This window comes from Astyanax mexicanus, chromosome 1 (genome assembly GCF_023375975.1).
Source record: "Astyanax mexicanus isolate ESR-SI-001 chromosome 1, AstMex3_surface, whole genome shotgun sequence".
NCBI lineage: Eukaryota > Metazoa > Chordata > Actinopteri > Characiformes > Acestrorhamphidae > Astyanax > Astyanax mexicanus.
Window position 1 is genome coordinate 116,952,179 of NC_064408.1, and position 14,268 is coordinate 116,966,446.

Sequence of the window (14,268 nt, forward strand, 5' to 3'; positions counted from 1 at the left end):
TAGCCTACGTGCTAGCTAGCTACATTTGCCCTTTCTTTCGGTTTGATGCTTGCCTATAGCTGCAGGCCAACACAGTTCACTGAAGCACCGTGTTTCTAAAACCAACTTAAACTACACAGATAACTCACAACTGTAAATATCTCAAAAATAATCAGTCACTGTGCTCTTACCCATGCAGTCCATGCTCGCTGCCTTCCAAAAGTTCTTCATCAGTGGAGATAAGTACTTGTATCAGTGCCTCGTGGTCTCCCAAGCAGCCTTAAAATATTTAGTTAGGCGTAACAAAATCTTAACATAATACACACTAAAACTATTGGGTTGTACTTATTTTTGTAATTAAGCAAAGTTCGAAAAGTATAATTTTAGGTAAAATCTTCTCATTATAATGAGCAAACATCACTGGGCTCAAATCATGTTGATTTTACTCAAATATTCATGCAATATTTCTCCAAATTTCTAAACAAAATAAACACACAAAATATTGGGTTGTACATACTGTTTTAATTAAGCATAGTTCAAAAAGTATAATTTTAGGTAAAATCTTCTCATATTAATGAGCAAAGTTTACTGGGCTCAAGAATCGTTTTTTGCAGTGCAGGCAACGCTCCCCACGATACACCCATGCAATCTAATCCTAATTAACATTTTACCCACTTTAGCCCTAACTTCACCCGAAAGTCTAAACTTTACTTTACTTCGCTTTGCTTATGCTAATACTAGTTTTACACTTACTGCAGCTTTAATCTTAATTTAACCCTAAATTGATTTTATCTTTTTCTCACCTTATAATGTAAACCTTAACCTAATGTTATATTTAATTTATGCCTCAGCTTCACCCTTAACTTAATTATAAAAACTTCAGAACTAAACTTTACTCTCAACCTAACCCTAAATTTTAATTCTGACTGTTCTAGGCCTAATCTCTGTCTGTGAAAAAAAAAAATCTTAAAAAAAAAAAAAAAAATCTTAATTTCAACCTTAAACAAAACCTTAACTTTACACCTATCCTCACTATAGCTGTGATCTTAACCTTAAACCTACAAATATTTTATTTATTTTATTTTATTTTTTTCCTGTGCTCTCTCTGGGCTCCGGCAGCTGACGGCAAGCTGCATGACTGGGATTCGAACCCTACAGTCCTACACCTACAAGTCTAAATTCTATACTAATTACTCTTATTTTTAAACATTTGAACTTAAACCTGGTCCTTGTTCTAACTCTATCTTGTTCGGTAGATTTCGCCTAATAGTTTGTGCTGATGATGAACCGTATAATCCACAGCATCTGTAGACAATCTATGACCCTAGATCTATAAAAAAAAAAACATACAGTGTGATTGTTAGCTCATTCTGTAAGTGGCTTCTCTAAGTGTAGAAGAGGGTAAATGTCAGTATGGGCTGTATATTTAACCACTGTGAGTATTCAAGATCCCTCCCTCCCCCTTCAGTTTAATACAAAACTCCCAATTAGGCTTAATAGCAGTACAGCATTATAAACCTGTCACATCTAAACCTGAAGGCCTGAACCAGCACACAGCGCGGGGAGCTAATGAGACCAACACGAGAAATAAATGAGACGGTCGGCGAGACGGACGCTCTGCCAAAACTCACCTTGGCAGACGGGAGGAGAGCCATCCATTTGCAACCTCTCGCCCAGCCTACAGGTCAGGATCTCACTGCCCACCAGTGTGAATCCGGGCAGGCAGCGGTACCTAATGATGTCTCCTGTTGAGAGATTACACACATAACACACACACACGTGAAACACACACACGCATGCTGCGTTTCTCCCCGCGTTTCTCTCTTCTCATAAAAAAAAAAAAACTACTGCTCATCAGCACATTAGCTAATTACAGCCGCACGGCTCACGAGCGTGTCACTAATGATGATAAACATGGACCATCAAGTGTTCTTCGGTGGACGAGAAAGGGGATTAATCGTGGGCAATTTAAACGTTTGCCGCGTGTGATGGAAGCAGGGCGGACACGAGACACCTGCTCGGCGCCGGGCATCAAACGGACAGGGCTAATGAGGCTTCCTCGTGAAAAAAAGTGAAAATAAACAGGTTCATGAACGTGTGTTTGTTTTACCGATTTCCAGTTCGTCATCTCCGGTGAGGATCTCCGCGTTGGCAACAGGTGGAGGGGGCTGGCATATGCGGAGCTGATAGGCTGAGAGAGAGAGAGAGAGAGAGAGAGAGAGAGAGAGGTAGAGAGAGATAGAGAGAGAGGTAGAGAGAGATAGAGAGAGGTAGAGAGATAGAGAGGGAGGTAGAGAGAGATAGAGAGAGGTAGAGAGAGATAGAGAGAGAGGTAGAGAGAGAGAGAGAGAGGGGGTAGAGAGAGGTAGAGAGAGCGTTAAAAATCACATTTATTAATCACATTGTCATCAAAACATCATCCGGCGAAACAAAAAAGAAAATCCTGTCTATAACAGAAATCAAGTAAAGAAAAAAAATTACACATTTAGAATTAAAAACTCATCATCATGAATATAACATAGTATCTCCCCTTTCCCTACACCCCAGAGAATTCCAGCAGTCTGTGAGTCAATTTAAAGAGAGAGAGAGAGAGAGAGAGAGAGAGAGAGAGGAAAGAAAGGATCAGCATCAGTATTTAAGCAATAAAACATGAGAGGAATAGCTTTGACATGAGATACTGGCTCCGCAATGATCAGTACACCAGTGCCGATCTTCATCTTCACCATCAGATTCCTGCCAAATTTGTTTAATATTAAGTATTAAGAATTAACTTTTACAGTTCCATCATAAAGTGGATTTGTTTAGAATTTTTGATAACATTTTACAAACATTATATAACATTATTAAGCAGAGGCTCAATCTTACTCCCACTGCTGGAAAAATAAATAAATAAATATTATAAGTATTACTGGTGAAATACATGTAATTAATTGGTTTATTTTTCGTTGTGGTTTCAAAATTGGCATTCCAAATGTCTGGTATTTTGACATCCTATAGAGATGAGAGAAGGAGAGATATGGAAACATCATTGAAGCAATAAAACATGAGAGGAATAGCTTTAATACCGGCTCCGCAATGATCAGTACACCAGTGGAACAGTTCATAAATTCCCAATCTCCAGGATTGGACACACTGCCAAATCTCTTCAATATCATGAAGTGGATTTGTTTAGAATGTTTTATAACATTTTATAACATTATTATATAACATTATTAATCAGAGGCTCGATCTCACTCTCACTGCTGGGAAAATAAAAAAATAAAAAAGTATTATTGTTGAAATACATGTGATTAATTGGTTCATTTTTTGTTGTGGTTTCGAATGAGCATAATTTCTTGTATTCTGGTAATCGATAAGCAGTATTACAATATTATGAATGTGCTTTTGCAATGCCATCATAAAGAGGATTTGTTTTGAATATTGTAATGATTTATAACATTTGAACATCATCATGTATTTTTATTAAATATTTTTAAATATTAGTGAAATGTATGTGATTCATTGGTTTATTTTTTGTTTCGAAATTATTATATCAAATGTATAGTATTGTGACATCCTCTGGAAATGAGAGAGAGAGAGATATGGAATCAGTATTTAAGCAATAAAAACATGAGAAGCAAAGGCCTGGACATGAGATAGTGGCTCAGCAATGATCAATACACCAGTGCTGATCTTTATCATCATCATCATCATCATCAGACTCCAGACTGCCAAATCTGTTGAAAATTAGGAATTTACTTTAACAATTCCATCATAAAGTGGATTTGTTTAGAATTTTTTATAACATTTTATAACTTTATTATATGGGACATTCCAGGATTTTGGTACATTTCCTGTACTTGTTATAAGACAAACTGTAAAATATGGTGGAACTGTAAAATAAGCTCCTTAGATATTATTCAAAAGACCGAATATCTTTGGACCACCTCAAAAAATGGCCGTTTTCTCTTGTCCCACACATTGGGTGACCAACTCCTTTAGCAAATTTAACAATTAAAATAAGCTCTAAATAAATGACTTCCTCTTGTATATTGTTGATATGCATCTCCTTTACTTATGAAAACAACTTCTTTGGTCTGCATTGTTTTGCATGTTACAGTTTTTATGCTATTAAATTGTGTCCCACAACATGCACTCAACCCTGTTACCGTAAGGAATTTTACCTGGCAGAGAAAGAGTTAAAAATATTTGTCTACTGGCACAAAGGAAGTGACATCACAAGGACATTTTCTGCCCACATGGCAAGACCAAGAGTAAGTGCTCTAACAATTTTCAAGTTTTTTTCCAAATATGTTTGTCCAAGTTGTGTGTGTTACTCATATTGTTACTCATATTGTAAGACTAATAATGAGTAGAGTCAAAATGTACTTTATATACTTATATAACCATGTTTGTCCTTGATCTTGTGTACATAGCTACATTTTACAGTTAGCATCTCCTCCTGGGGTAAACCACAATTTAGCCTAGATCTGCAAACCTGTTACTCGCAACCCTGTTACTGTTACCAAGTTACCAAATATATCGCATAATCTAATTTAAAAAACTGCTTCGATACCTGAGCTCGACGAATGAAATATTTGATAGTCTATTACCTGTATTTAATAAATATATGACTAAAATGATCAAATTGAAGATCAAATTTTCAGAAGTGACCACCCCTGAAATGTACCAAAATCCTGGAATGTCCCATAAAACATTATTTACCAGAGGCTCAATCCCACTCTTACTGCAGGGAAAAATAAATAAATTAATGTGATTGGTGAAATACATGCAATTAATTGGTTTATTTTTTGTTGTGGTTATTTTTTCATCTAATTGGCATAATTAAGCTGGCATAATCTGTTTAATATTATGAATTTGCTTTTGCAGTGCCATCATGAAGAGGATTTGTTTTGAATATTTTAATGTTCTGTAACATTAGAACATTGTGTTTTTATTAAATATTTTTAAAATATTAGCGAAATTTGTGATTAATTGGTTTATTTTTCGTTGTGGTATCATCATCACTATCATCATCAACAGGATTAATTCTACGACTCACACACTGCTAAATCTGTTCAATCATAAAGTGGACTTCTTTTTTCGTTTTACAACATTATATAACATTATTAACCAGAGGCTTCATCCCACTCTTGTTGCCAGGAAAAAATATATTTGTAATTGGTGAAATACATGTAATTAATTGAATTATTTTATAATGTTTCATTGAAATTATAATACCAAATTTCTGGTATCCATTTTTTGTTTTAAAGAACATCAAGTTTTTGTTATAATATATATATATATATTGTCATGGATCTGAGGTGTGTAAAAGGAGAATTCTGAGCACAGACATGCCAGCAGTAACATCTGTTAAATGCTCTTCCTGTCTGCAATACCTGAACTAGTTTGTTGAATTTTTTTAACCCTTTTTTTCCCTTACCAAACACACGCTCTATTTTAGCTTAATTATACAGTAAATTAAAACACTCCTCAGGGAAAGTTCAGACGTTAGCATTTATTTAGTTTTCACTTGGAAGCTGAGCTGAACTTTGTAAAGACTTACATGAAGCAGCAATGGAGTCTCAAACATAGGCAGCTGTACCAGTGAGCTCTTATATAGGGGAGTTTCCCGCCTTTGGAGTGGGAGATACCACTCTTGAAGCTAGAGCAGGGGGGTATTATAAGGGTGTCTTGTTTGATTCTGTAATGATTTTGTGAGTTAAATCTTTTGTTTATGCTTTAATATGTATATTGTGAGTTAGTGTTTCTATAGTATTTGGTCTAGAGTCTACAGGTTGTTATAATCAGGGAATTGAGTTAATTGGTCTTGTTTAATTGGACTAGCCTAGAGGAGGGGCTAATGATTAATCAGCCTAAAGGCCTAAAGGCTAGTAGAAGCAGGAGGCCCTGACGTTTTTTCTTTCTATATTTTGAAGTTTTGTTTATTTGTGTTCTTTTTCTTTTTGCTAGTGACGGGTAGATGAGGCGTCATGAAGCGTTTCCACCATTGACAGTATATATTAACTGGACCAAGCCATCCCGCTGATTTCAACTGAGCCAGGTGAGGCCAATCGTGTCACTTCCTGATCGGCTTCTCGTGGGGTGTTAACCGGGAAAGTGAGAGATTGCGCAGGCGCCAGCATGACGCGAATCTTCCGTGTGCCGTGCAAACAACCGTGCTGTTTATATGAGCTGCACAGAACTATTTACTCCACAGTGAGAAAAGCTCCATTCCGTCCCATAATGGGGCTTTTATTGAATAAACAGCAGATAAAAACTAGAATTACTGATAGCCAATATTAGTCCACGGATTTACTGAAGAATATTCATAGTTTGTCTATATAACAAGCATTTAGAAACTCTGTAATGATAATAATAAATGTGTAATATAAACTATAGTTCTATCTATACATTATAATTCTCATAGTCTTACTTCTATTTACTACTATCTTACTATCTACAATGTATTATAACTGTTAGTAGTAGTATTATATTTGCATAATAAGAGGTTACTTTGACCTTGCTCTAATTCAATCAGCTCTGTACTTTTAAATAAGAGGAGCAACTTCTCCAAACATTACATCACGGTATTTTGGGTCGCTGTCTTTTTACGTCATCGTTAGCATAGTTGTATAAAAACATTATTTTCTAAAGCTATGAACAGATTATTAATCTTATGGATTAAATGACAGAAAATCCGTTCTTTGTAAAAAAGAACATGGGCCGTGTCATAATCGAAAACGGCTCGGAAATACATTTATTATTGGTTCAAAGACACCCCAAAATGAATGGAAGTGAATGGACAGCTTTGCTCAAATGGTCCTCTCTTCCCTCAGCAGCACACTTCCGGTGGCACGTTTTGGAAGGAAAAAGCTGGGGGCCTGATACTGACACTGCAATGGTCAGTACACCAGCGCTGATCATCATCATCATCATCATCATCATCATCATCATCAGACTATGCCCTTCAGTCTTAATAGTTGAGGAACAGTTCAAAAGTTCCCAATCATCATGATTAATCCCATGACTCACACACTGCCAAAGCAGTTCAATATCCACCATAAAGTGGATTGGTTTTGTTTTTTTTGTTTTTTATGTTCCTCTTATATTTTTTCCTTTTCTTTTATACTTTAAGTAGATTTGAAACCTGTACTTTTACACTTTTACTTGAAGAAATAATATAGACTGTGTATATAGTGTCATATTACTCTCAGTTTCAGTTTTAATGGCAGTTCTATATCTTTTAGCTTGTAAAATGCATGTGTAAACCTTGTCCTTAATGAGGGGTAACTTAAAGAGGGAATTCCCATCCCAAACTTTATGGGGAATTCAGAAGTTCAGAGTTCAGAAGCAAGACTTAGATTATCAAATCTCACATAATACAGCTTTTAACGCTGTTTTTGCTGAAAGTTAAAACCTCCACATTTTGCACAGCTGAGCAGAAATGGACAGTTTGGACAGTAAATAAAACCAATTAAATGTCCCCAACTCAAGCTCAGTACCTTTATATACAGAAACATACTCTTGAAAGCTAAACTGCTGCATCAGCATTTTTTCACTGCTCTAAAATGAAGCCATTAATTCAAGCTCAGTATTGTTCACAGCAAACTGTCACCCTCAGCTGATAGATAATTAGTTTGGATGGTCAAAACAACCCAAGAACCATTAACAAATGAGCTACTGGAGCATCTACTGTCACTGTCTATAGTCAAACAAGATTTATATTCCTAATTGGACTGTCCAATTAAAACATTAAAAAAGCACCTGCTCTAAAATCATGCATCAACATTAATAAATTTGACTAAAGTTTGCTAATGGACCACATAGACCAAGAAAAAGCCTTCTGGAGATACATTTAATTATCAGATGAGACAAAGATGCTGAAAAACTGAACAGAACCACCTGTGAAGCATGGTGGTGGTAGACACATGCTTTTAGTAATGGTACAAAGTGGATGGAATAACAAAGCATCAACATATACTGTAACACAGTATTGTTTGAAAACTACAGTGAATGCCAGTTTCTTGTTATTTTTTACAAACAGCAATGCCATCATAAAGCATCATAAAGTTGTCACAGGACAGGCACTTGCAGATACGAATCACAAAGTTTATGAATAAAGAAGCTATGCTTAAAAGAATAATGAGGGACAGGCAGGGTCATCAACAAAATGTCACCAAATATTAACAACATACCAAAGAGAGTAGGCAAGGGGAAGGCAAGAGAGGAGTTAAAAATACAAAACTTTGTAGTAATCAATAAACTGGGTAAGGCAAAATACGAAAATCGGTAATACAAAAAACAGGCAAATACAAAGAAAACACGTCTTAGAAGAGCTAGGAAACTAGATTCAATACACAGCAAAGATCATAGCAAAACTGAGGAGTATTTATACAGGGGAGAACAGGTGGAAACAATCAGTAGCTCAGAAAGTGGGAACAAGAGCGAGAAATCCGGTGTAGGTGCATGCTGGGAAGTGGAGTTTTGAGTGACAAGTTTAGGACTAGGCAAGCTGACATCGTCAAGATTATCAATTGTTTTTATTATTTTAATTTTTTAAAAAAGCAATGTCGTGTTTTTTATTAAAATTAAGGAGAAGATAACACCTACCTACCTACCTACCTACCTACCTACGGTGGGGATATCTAAACTGTTGTTTTAGTTCCATAAAGAACCACATCAAATTACATCCAAGCACTTTTATCATCAAAACACAGTTTTCCATAATTAAACACATATTTATTAGAGGAACTGAATATCATCTCTTGCATATCCTCTCTTTTATATGATCTTTTTGGATTGGTCAGTTTGCACGTCAATCAATTATCCCAATGCAGGAACCAGTAGGTACACATTGGTAGCCATAAATGTTTTAGCATAGTTAGCATAGTTTTGAGACCCCCAAGGTTCTATTTTAGGGCCTATTGTGTTTTAATGAAATCATTTTGGCAGTAATGTAGTGTGGCGTGAGGAGGCGGGGGAACCGTGGGTCCGCCCCACGCCGGAACTCACAGCCATGTCTGTCCCAGCCGGTGTGCATTCAGGACTGATTAAGCAGCCGGCTGGGACAGGTATAAAAACTCAGCCTCAGCTCACTGAAGAGGACTCTTGACTGGGGAGCTGAGGGCTGAGGCCGCACGGACCTTTAAACTTAAAAGAAAGTAATTATACTGACTCTAGAGCCCCATTGGGCTATGTTTGTTTAAGTTTGTGTTGGGTGTGGTGGAGGGCGTTTTAAAGCCGCAATAAAAGGTATGTTTTGAGTTCATTTACTCCCCGTGTCTGTGTTATCTGTGCGCTTCCTCCTTCCGGGTCACAGTGGGTACGCCCCTAACCCCAGGGGCCTACCACAGTAGTTAAACTTTAGACTTTATTTCTCGTGATCTATTCGTAATGAATCATTCACACGTTCACTTTTTTTTTTTTCACTCTAAAGTGGTGTGTAAACACTCAGTCGTGCGATGCGGTTGTTGTGTGACAGCTCTGATGGGAATGTTACGGGACTACGTGCTGTTAAGTGTTATGTGTGATTGTAACACTTTGTCTGTTCCCCTCCCACTCAGCCCGGCTCCGTCAGGAAACACCTGCCATGCTTACTCACCACTTTCTGCTTTAGCACATTACGGAATTAGCAGCTTCCCTGCTAGGAGACAGCGAGCGGCAGGCGCTGCGTGTGACTGCGTTCTGCTATCCTGCAGACCTTGATGGGGTTTGACAGCTAATTTGGCGAGTGTTTTTAATTAACTAAGCGGTAACGACAGGGAGCGGCTCGGCTGTTCGCGGGTCATGCTAGTGACTCCGTGTCTCCGTGTCGCCGGACGTTAATTGTTGAGGGTTTAGCGAATGAGACACTTCCACAGTGGCCTGTAAGAAACCTGCTGCAGCGGGAGGCGGCGGCTGAGACGTAGCGCTGTGAGCTGCACTGTACTCGCCGCTCTCCCACTCAGTCATCAGTCCGTTCACTTTGATGCACTGTGCTTGAGTCGCTAGGGAAGCTAGCGCTCGCTACACTGCGGAGCACAGATTATTCCTCCTTTAGGAGATCCTGCAGTCTGGAGTGAATTTACGAACTCTTTATTTCCTGCTTATTGTATAAATTCAGCAAGTTCGAAGTTGCAAAACGGTTTATAAGTGGTTGCTGTGGGATCCTAGTAGGTTGATATGGTGTTGGTTAATGTTTTTGCATCCCAGATTTTTTTTTTTTTTTACAATGAGGTTACTATTAAATTGCAAAGTGCTTTCTTAGTGGCTGCTGTGGTATCCATGTTTGTTTATGTGGTGCTGCTAAGTGTTTGCCTCGGTATCTACTGTATGTTGGTTGCTGTGGTGTTTCTAAGTGATTACTATGGTATCCCAGATGGTTGCCATGAAATTGCAAAATGGTTCCCTAAGTGGTTGCTGGGGAATCCAAAGGGGTATATATGGTGTTGCTTAATAATAAATTCTAGATGGATGCTACAGAGTGGCATGGTGATTGCTAAATGGTATTTCAGGCAGTTGCTATGATATTACCTAGTTGCTAATTTTATAGGGTGTTGTAACTCTGATGCAAATACACTTCAAATACCCAACCATACACATTGGGGTACCACAGCAACCACTTGTTTTTCCCAACACTGCAGTCACACAGTCATTGTGGTGGTGGTGGTGTGTAACTGCAGTTAGTGGATCATTCTTAGGTCATTAGAGGTGTTTAAGAAGTCCAGCAGCCCTGCTGTACCAGCAGCACAACACACACTAACACCTCATATACCACCACCATGCTAATCAGTGCTAATTACTGTAATTGTAATTATTTTTTGTCTGTAATTATTATAAAACTACAAAAGTGCTCAGTTATGGTTAATCTGTGTATTACTGATATATAAGTAGCATGCTTTGCTTCCTGTTACAGACATCACACATGTGACCTCAACGCCCTCTTTCTCCTCAGTCAGCTCAGTTAAGAAACAGCTCCTCATGACTCCAGTCTGAAGACCGTCCAGCACTGGTCAGAAGCTCGGTCCTGATTCGTCAGGTTTATGATCTGATGTGCCTGAAATAACCTGCCCTGGAGCGAGTTAGGGAAGCAGTACAGGTTGCCATGGGGAAGAATCCTGAGATGTAGACACCTACCTTCATCAGACAGAAGGCCAGGGTTACACAAAATGTTAGTTAGTAAGAAAAGTCCTTCATTTTTAATTAATCCCAATTTATCTGGCCAATTATCCCACACACATAATAAGCTGCTAGTCAGCTGTATATCCCCATCACTCGTCATGCAACTAGTCAGACTCCGCCTCTTTTCAAACTGCTGCTGATGCCGCATTGTCGAGTAGCATCACAGCGCACTCGGAGGAAAGCGCAGCGACTCTGTTCTGATACATCAGCTCACAGACGCAGCCTTGTGCTGATCAACATCACCCTTTGGAGTGATGAGGTGAAAGAGCACCATCTACTGTACCCACCCAGAGAGAGCAAGGACAATCGTGCTCTCTCAGGGCTCCGGAAGCTTATGGCAAGCTGCATGACCGGGATTCAAAAAAGCGATCTTCTGATTAATGTGGCAGTGCTTCACTTTAAGTTTTGTTCTCATATTGGTTTTAGCTCATTTTTGACAAATTGTTGGCAACAGAACAATGCACAATTCTGCACTTCTTACAGTGTTACGGCATGTACAGTACCAGTCAAAAGTTTGGACACACCTTAAATTCAGTGTATTTTTAGTATCTTTAGTTTAAAATGTTTTGCACTGTAGATTTATACTAAAGTCATCCAAACTATTAAGAAAAAAACTCTTGCTTAGATGACAGCTTTGTACATCTTGGCTGGATTTTCTCAGTCAGCTTTATGAGGTAGATTCACTTGGAATTCAAGCTTTCAGTTTCAGTTCAGCTGTGCTGAACTCGTCAAGAGTTAATTACTTGAATTTGTCTCTTAATTTTAGTTTGAGAGCATCAGTTGTAAAGTAGTGAAGAGGTAGAGTTACAGGTATACAGTGAATAACTCTATTTGAATAATGTTCTAATCCAGATTATGAGGAGCAAGAACTACTCAACTAAGTACAGAAAAAATACTTTAAGACATTTGAAATATGTCAAGAACTTTTACAATATCCTTAAGTGCAGCCACAAGGACCTTCAAAAAAGTTATGATGAAACTGGCACTCATCAGGACCGCTCCAGGAAAGGAAGAGCAAGAGTTCCTCTGTTGCACAAGACAAGCTTATCAGAGTTACCAGCCTCAGACAGAATTTTTGGAATTTTTTCACAGAGTATTTTGGTTTAGAAAATGTGTTTCGTATTTCCTCAGGGGCACAGGAGGACTAAGGGATCTGATTAGTGACCTAATGTGTGGGGAGCAGAAAAAGTAGAGGAGCAGAAATGTAGAGCAGGAGAGTAAAATGAAGTTTAGAAGCTGAGAGCTGAACAGAAGTGTCGGCTAGCTCTGGGAGCATCTTCATTTCATTATCTTTTAAATTGGTAATGAGCTGTGCATTGCACTGTGGTTATTGTAATTCCCTAATGCTGTAATGCTTTATGTGTAAACATCATAACCAGCACACACTATGCTAACAATGGGAATACTGTCCTTTCCTTTGAGGACATACAAAGACGAGGAAAAACAAATTTTACGCTGAACCGCCTCAATCAAGCATCAACCCCACATCACTGACTGATAAAACTAATCTATACCAGGTGACTCTACCTCATGAAGACTCTGAGAAAACTAAACTATTCCAGGTGATTCTACCTCATGAAGACTCTGATAAAACTAAACTATTCCAGGTGACTCTACCTCATGAAGACTCTGATAAAACTAATCTATACCAGGTGACTCTACCTCATAAACACTCTGATAAACTAAACTATTCCAGGTGACTCTACCTCATGAAGACTCTGATAAAACTAAACTATTCCAGGTGACTCTACCTCATGAAGACTTTGATAAAACTAAACTATTCCAGGTGACTCTACCTCATGAAGACTCTGATTAAACTAAACTATTCCAGGTGACTCTACCTCATGAAGACTCTGATTAAACTAAACTATTCCAGGTGACTCTACCTCATGAAGACTTTGATAAAACTAAACTATTCCAGGTGACTCTACCTCATGAAGACTCTGATTAAACTAAACTATTCCAGGTGACTCTACCTCATGAAGACTCTGATTAAACTAAACTATTCCAGGTGACTCTACCTCATGAAGACTTTGATAAAACTAAACTATTCCAGGTGACTCTACCTCATGAAGACTCTGATTAAACTAAACTATTCCAGGTGACTCTACCTCATGAAGACTCTGATTAAACTAAACTATTCCAGGTGACTCTACCTCATGAAGACTTTGATAAAACTAAACTATTCCAGGTGACTCTACCTCATGAAGACTCTGATTAAACTAAACTATTCCAGGTGACTCTACCTCATGAAGACTTTGATAAAACTAAACTATTCCAGGTGACTCTACCTCATGAAGACTCTGATTAAACTAAACTATTCCAGGTGACTCTACCTCATGAAGACTCTGATAAAACTAAACTATTCCAGGTGATTCTACCTTATGAAGACTCTGAGATTAAAATACCAAGAGTGTGCAGATCTGTCCTCAAAGATAAATGTGCTACGTAGAAAAATCTAAAGAATAAATCATATTCTGGTTTGTTTTAGACTTTCTATTTCCTGTATCGCTTTAATATAGTTTTCAATATTAAATTTAAGTGAAAAATCATTAAATTTTGACCGATACTGTATTAAATCATTTATAGTTAAATATGTACAATGTTCTGTAGAATAGGTGGCATTGTCCCCGACTTCATTCAAGCTTTGATCCAGCAGCAGATCATGACAGCAGCTCTATAGACATCAATTTCCCCTATGAAAGAGAGCTGTTCTATTACTCTGTGTGCTGGAGGTTCACACGAAACTGAATGGTGGTGGTGAATTCACCACCATAAAGGAGCATTACTCACTGCAGCACACAGCTGACTGTGTGGGTGAAGGGCTGATACAGGGTAATGAAAGACACAATACAATATACACACACACATAAAGCACACACACACATATGGCCCTATTGACCACTCTGCACAAGTTGTGTTGTGATATAGAGTTTAGGAATATATCTACACTGATGGGTGTGGTGGTCTGAAATTGAGGTGTGTTCAGGTAAAATTCTGCCATGTTTATATCTTGGTCGAGGGAAATGCGCTACTGACCGATTAAAACCCTGACAACAGTCGCCAGTCAGCCGCCCAATCGAATCGTAGCCATACAGAAGCGCTGTGCGTGTTGCGCCGTTACACACTCAACACAAATGAACTCAA

At 38.1% G+C, this 14,268-nt stretch overlaps 1 protein-coding gene across 2 annotated transcripts in view; it reads right to left on the reverse strand.

Annotated features, from left to right (window-relative positions):
• Positions 1-14,268, reverse strand: part of csmd3a (CUB and Sushi multiple domains 3a) — a 777,572-nt gene that overhangs the window by 200,785 nt on the left and 562,519 nt on the right. For both annotated transcript variants that reach the window (XM_049467549.1, XM_049467548.1), the window contains exons 45-46: positions 2,090-2,170; positions 1,611-1,724 (exon numbers count right to left, since the gene is read on the reverse strand). In XM_049467549.1, the coding sequence (XP_049323506.1) occupies positions 1,611-1,724; positions 2,090-2,170 (195 nt within the window). The remainder of the gene's footprint in view (positions 1-1,610; positions 1,725-2,089; positions 2,171-14,268) is intronic.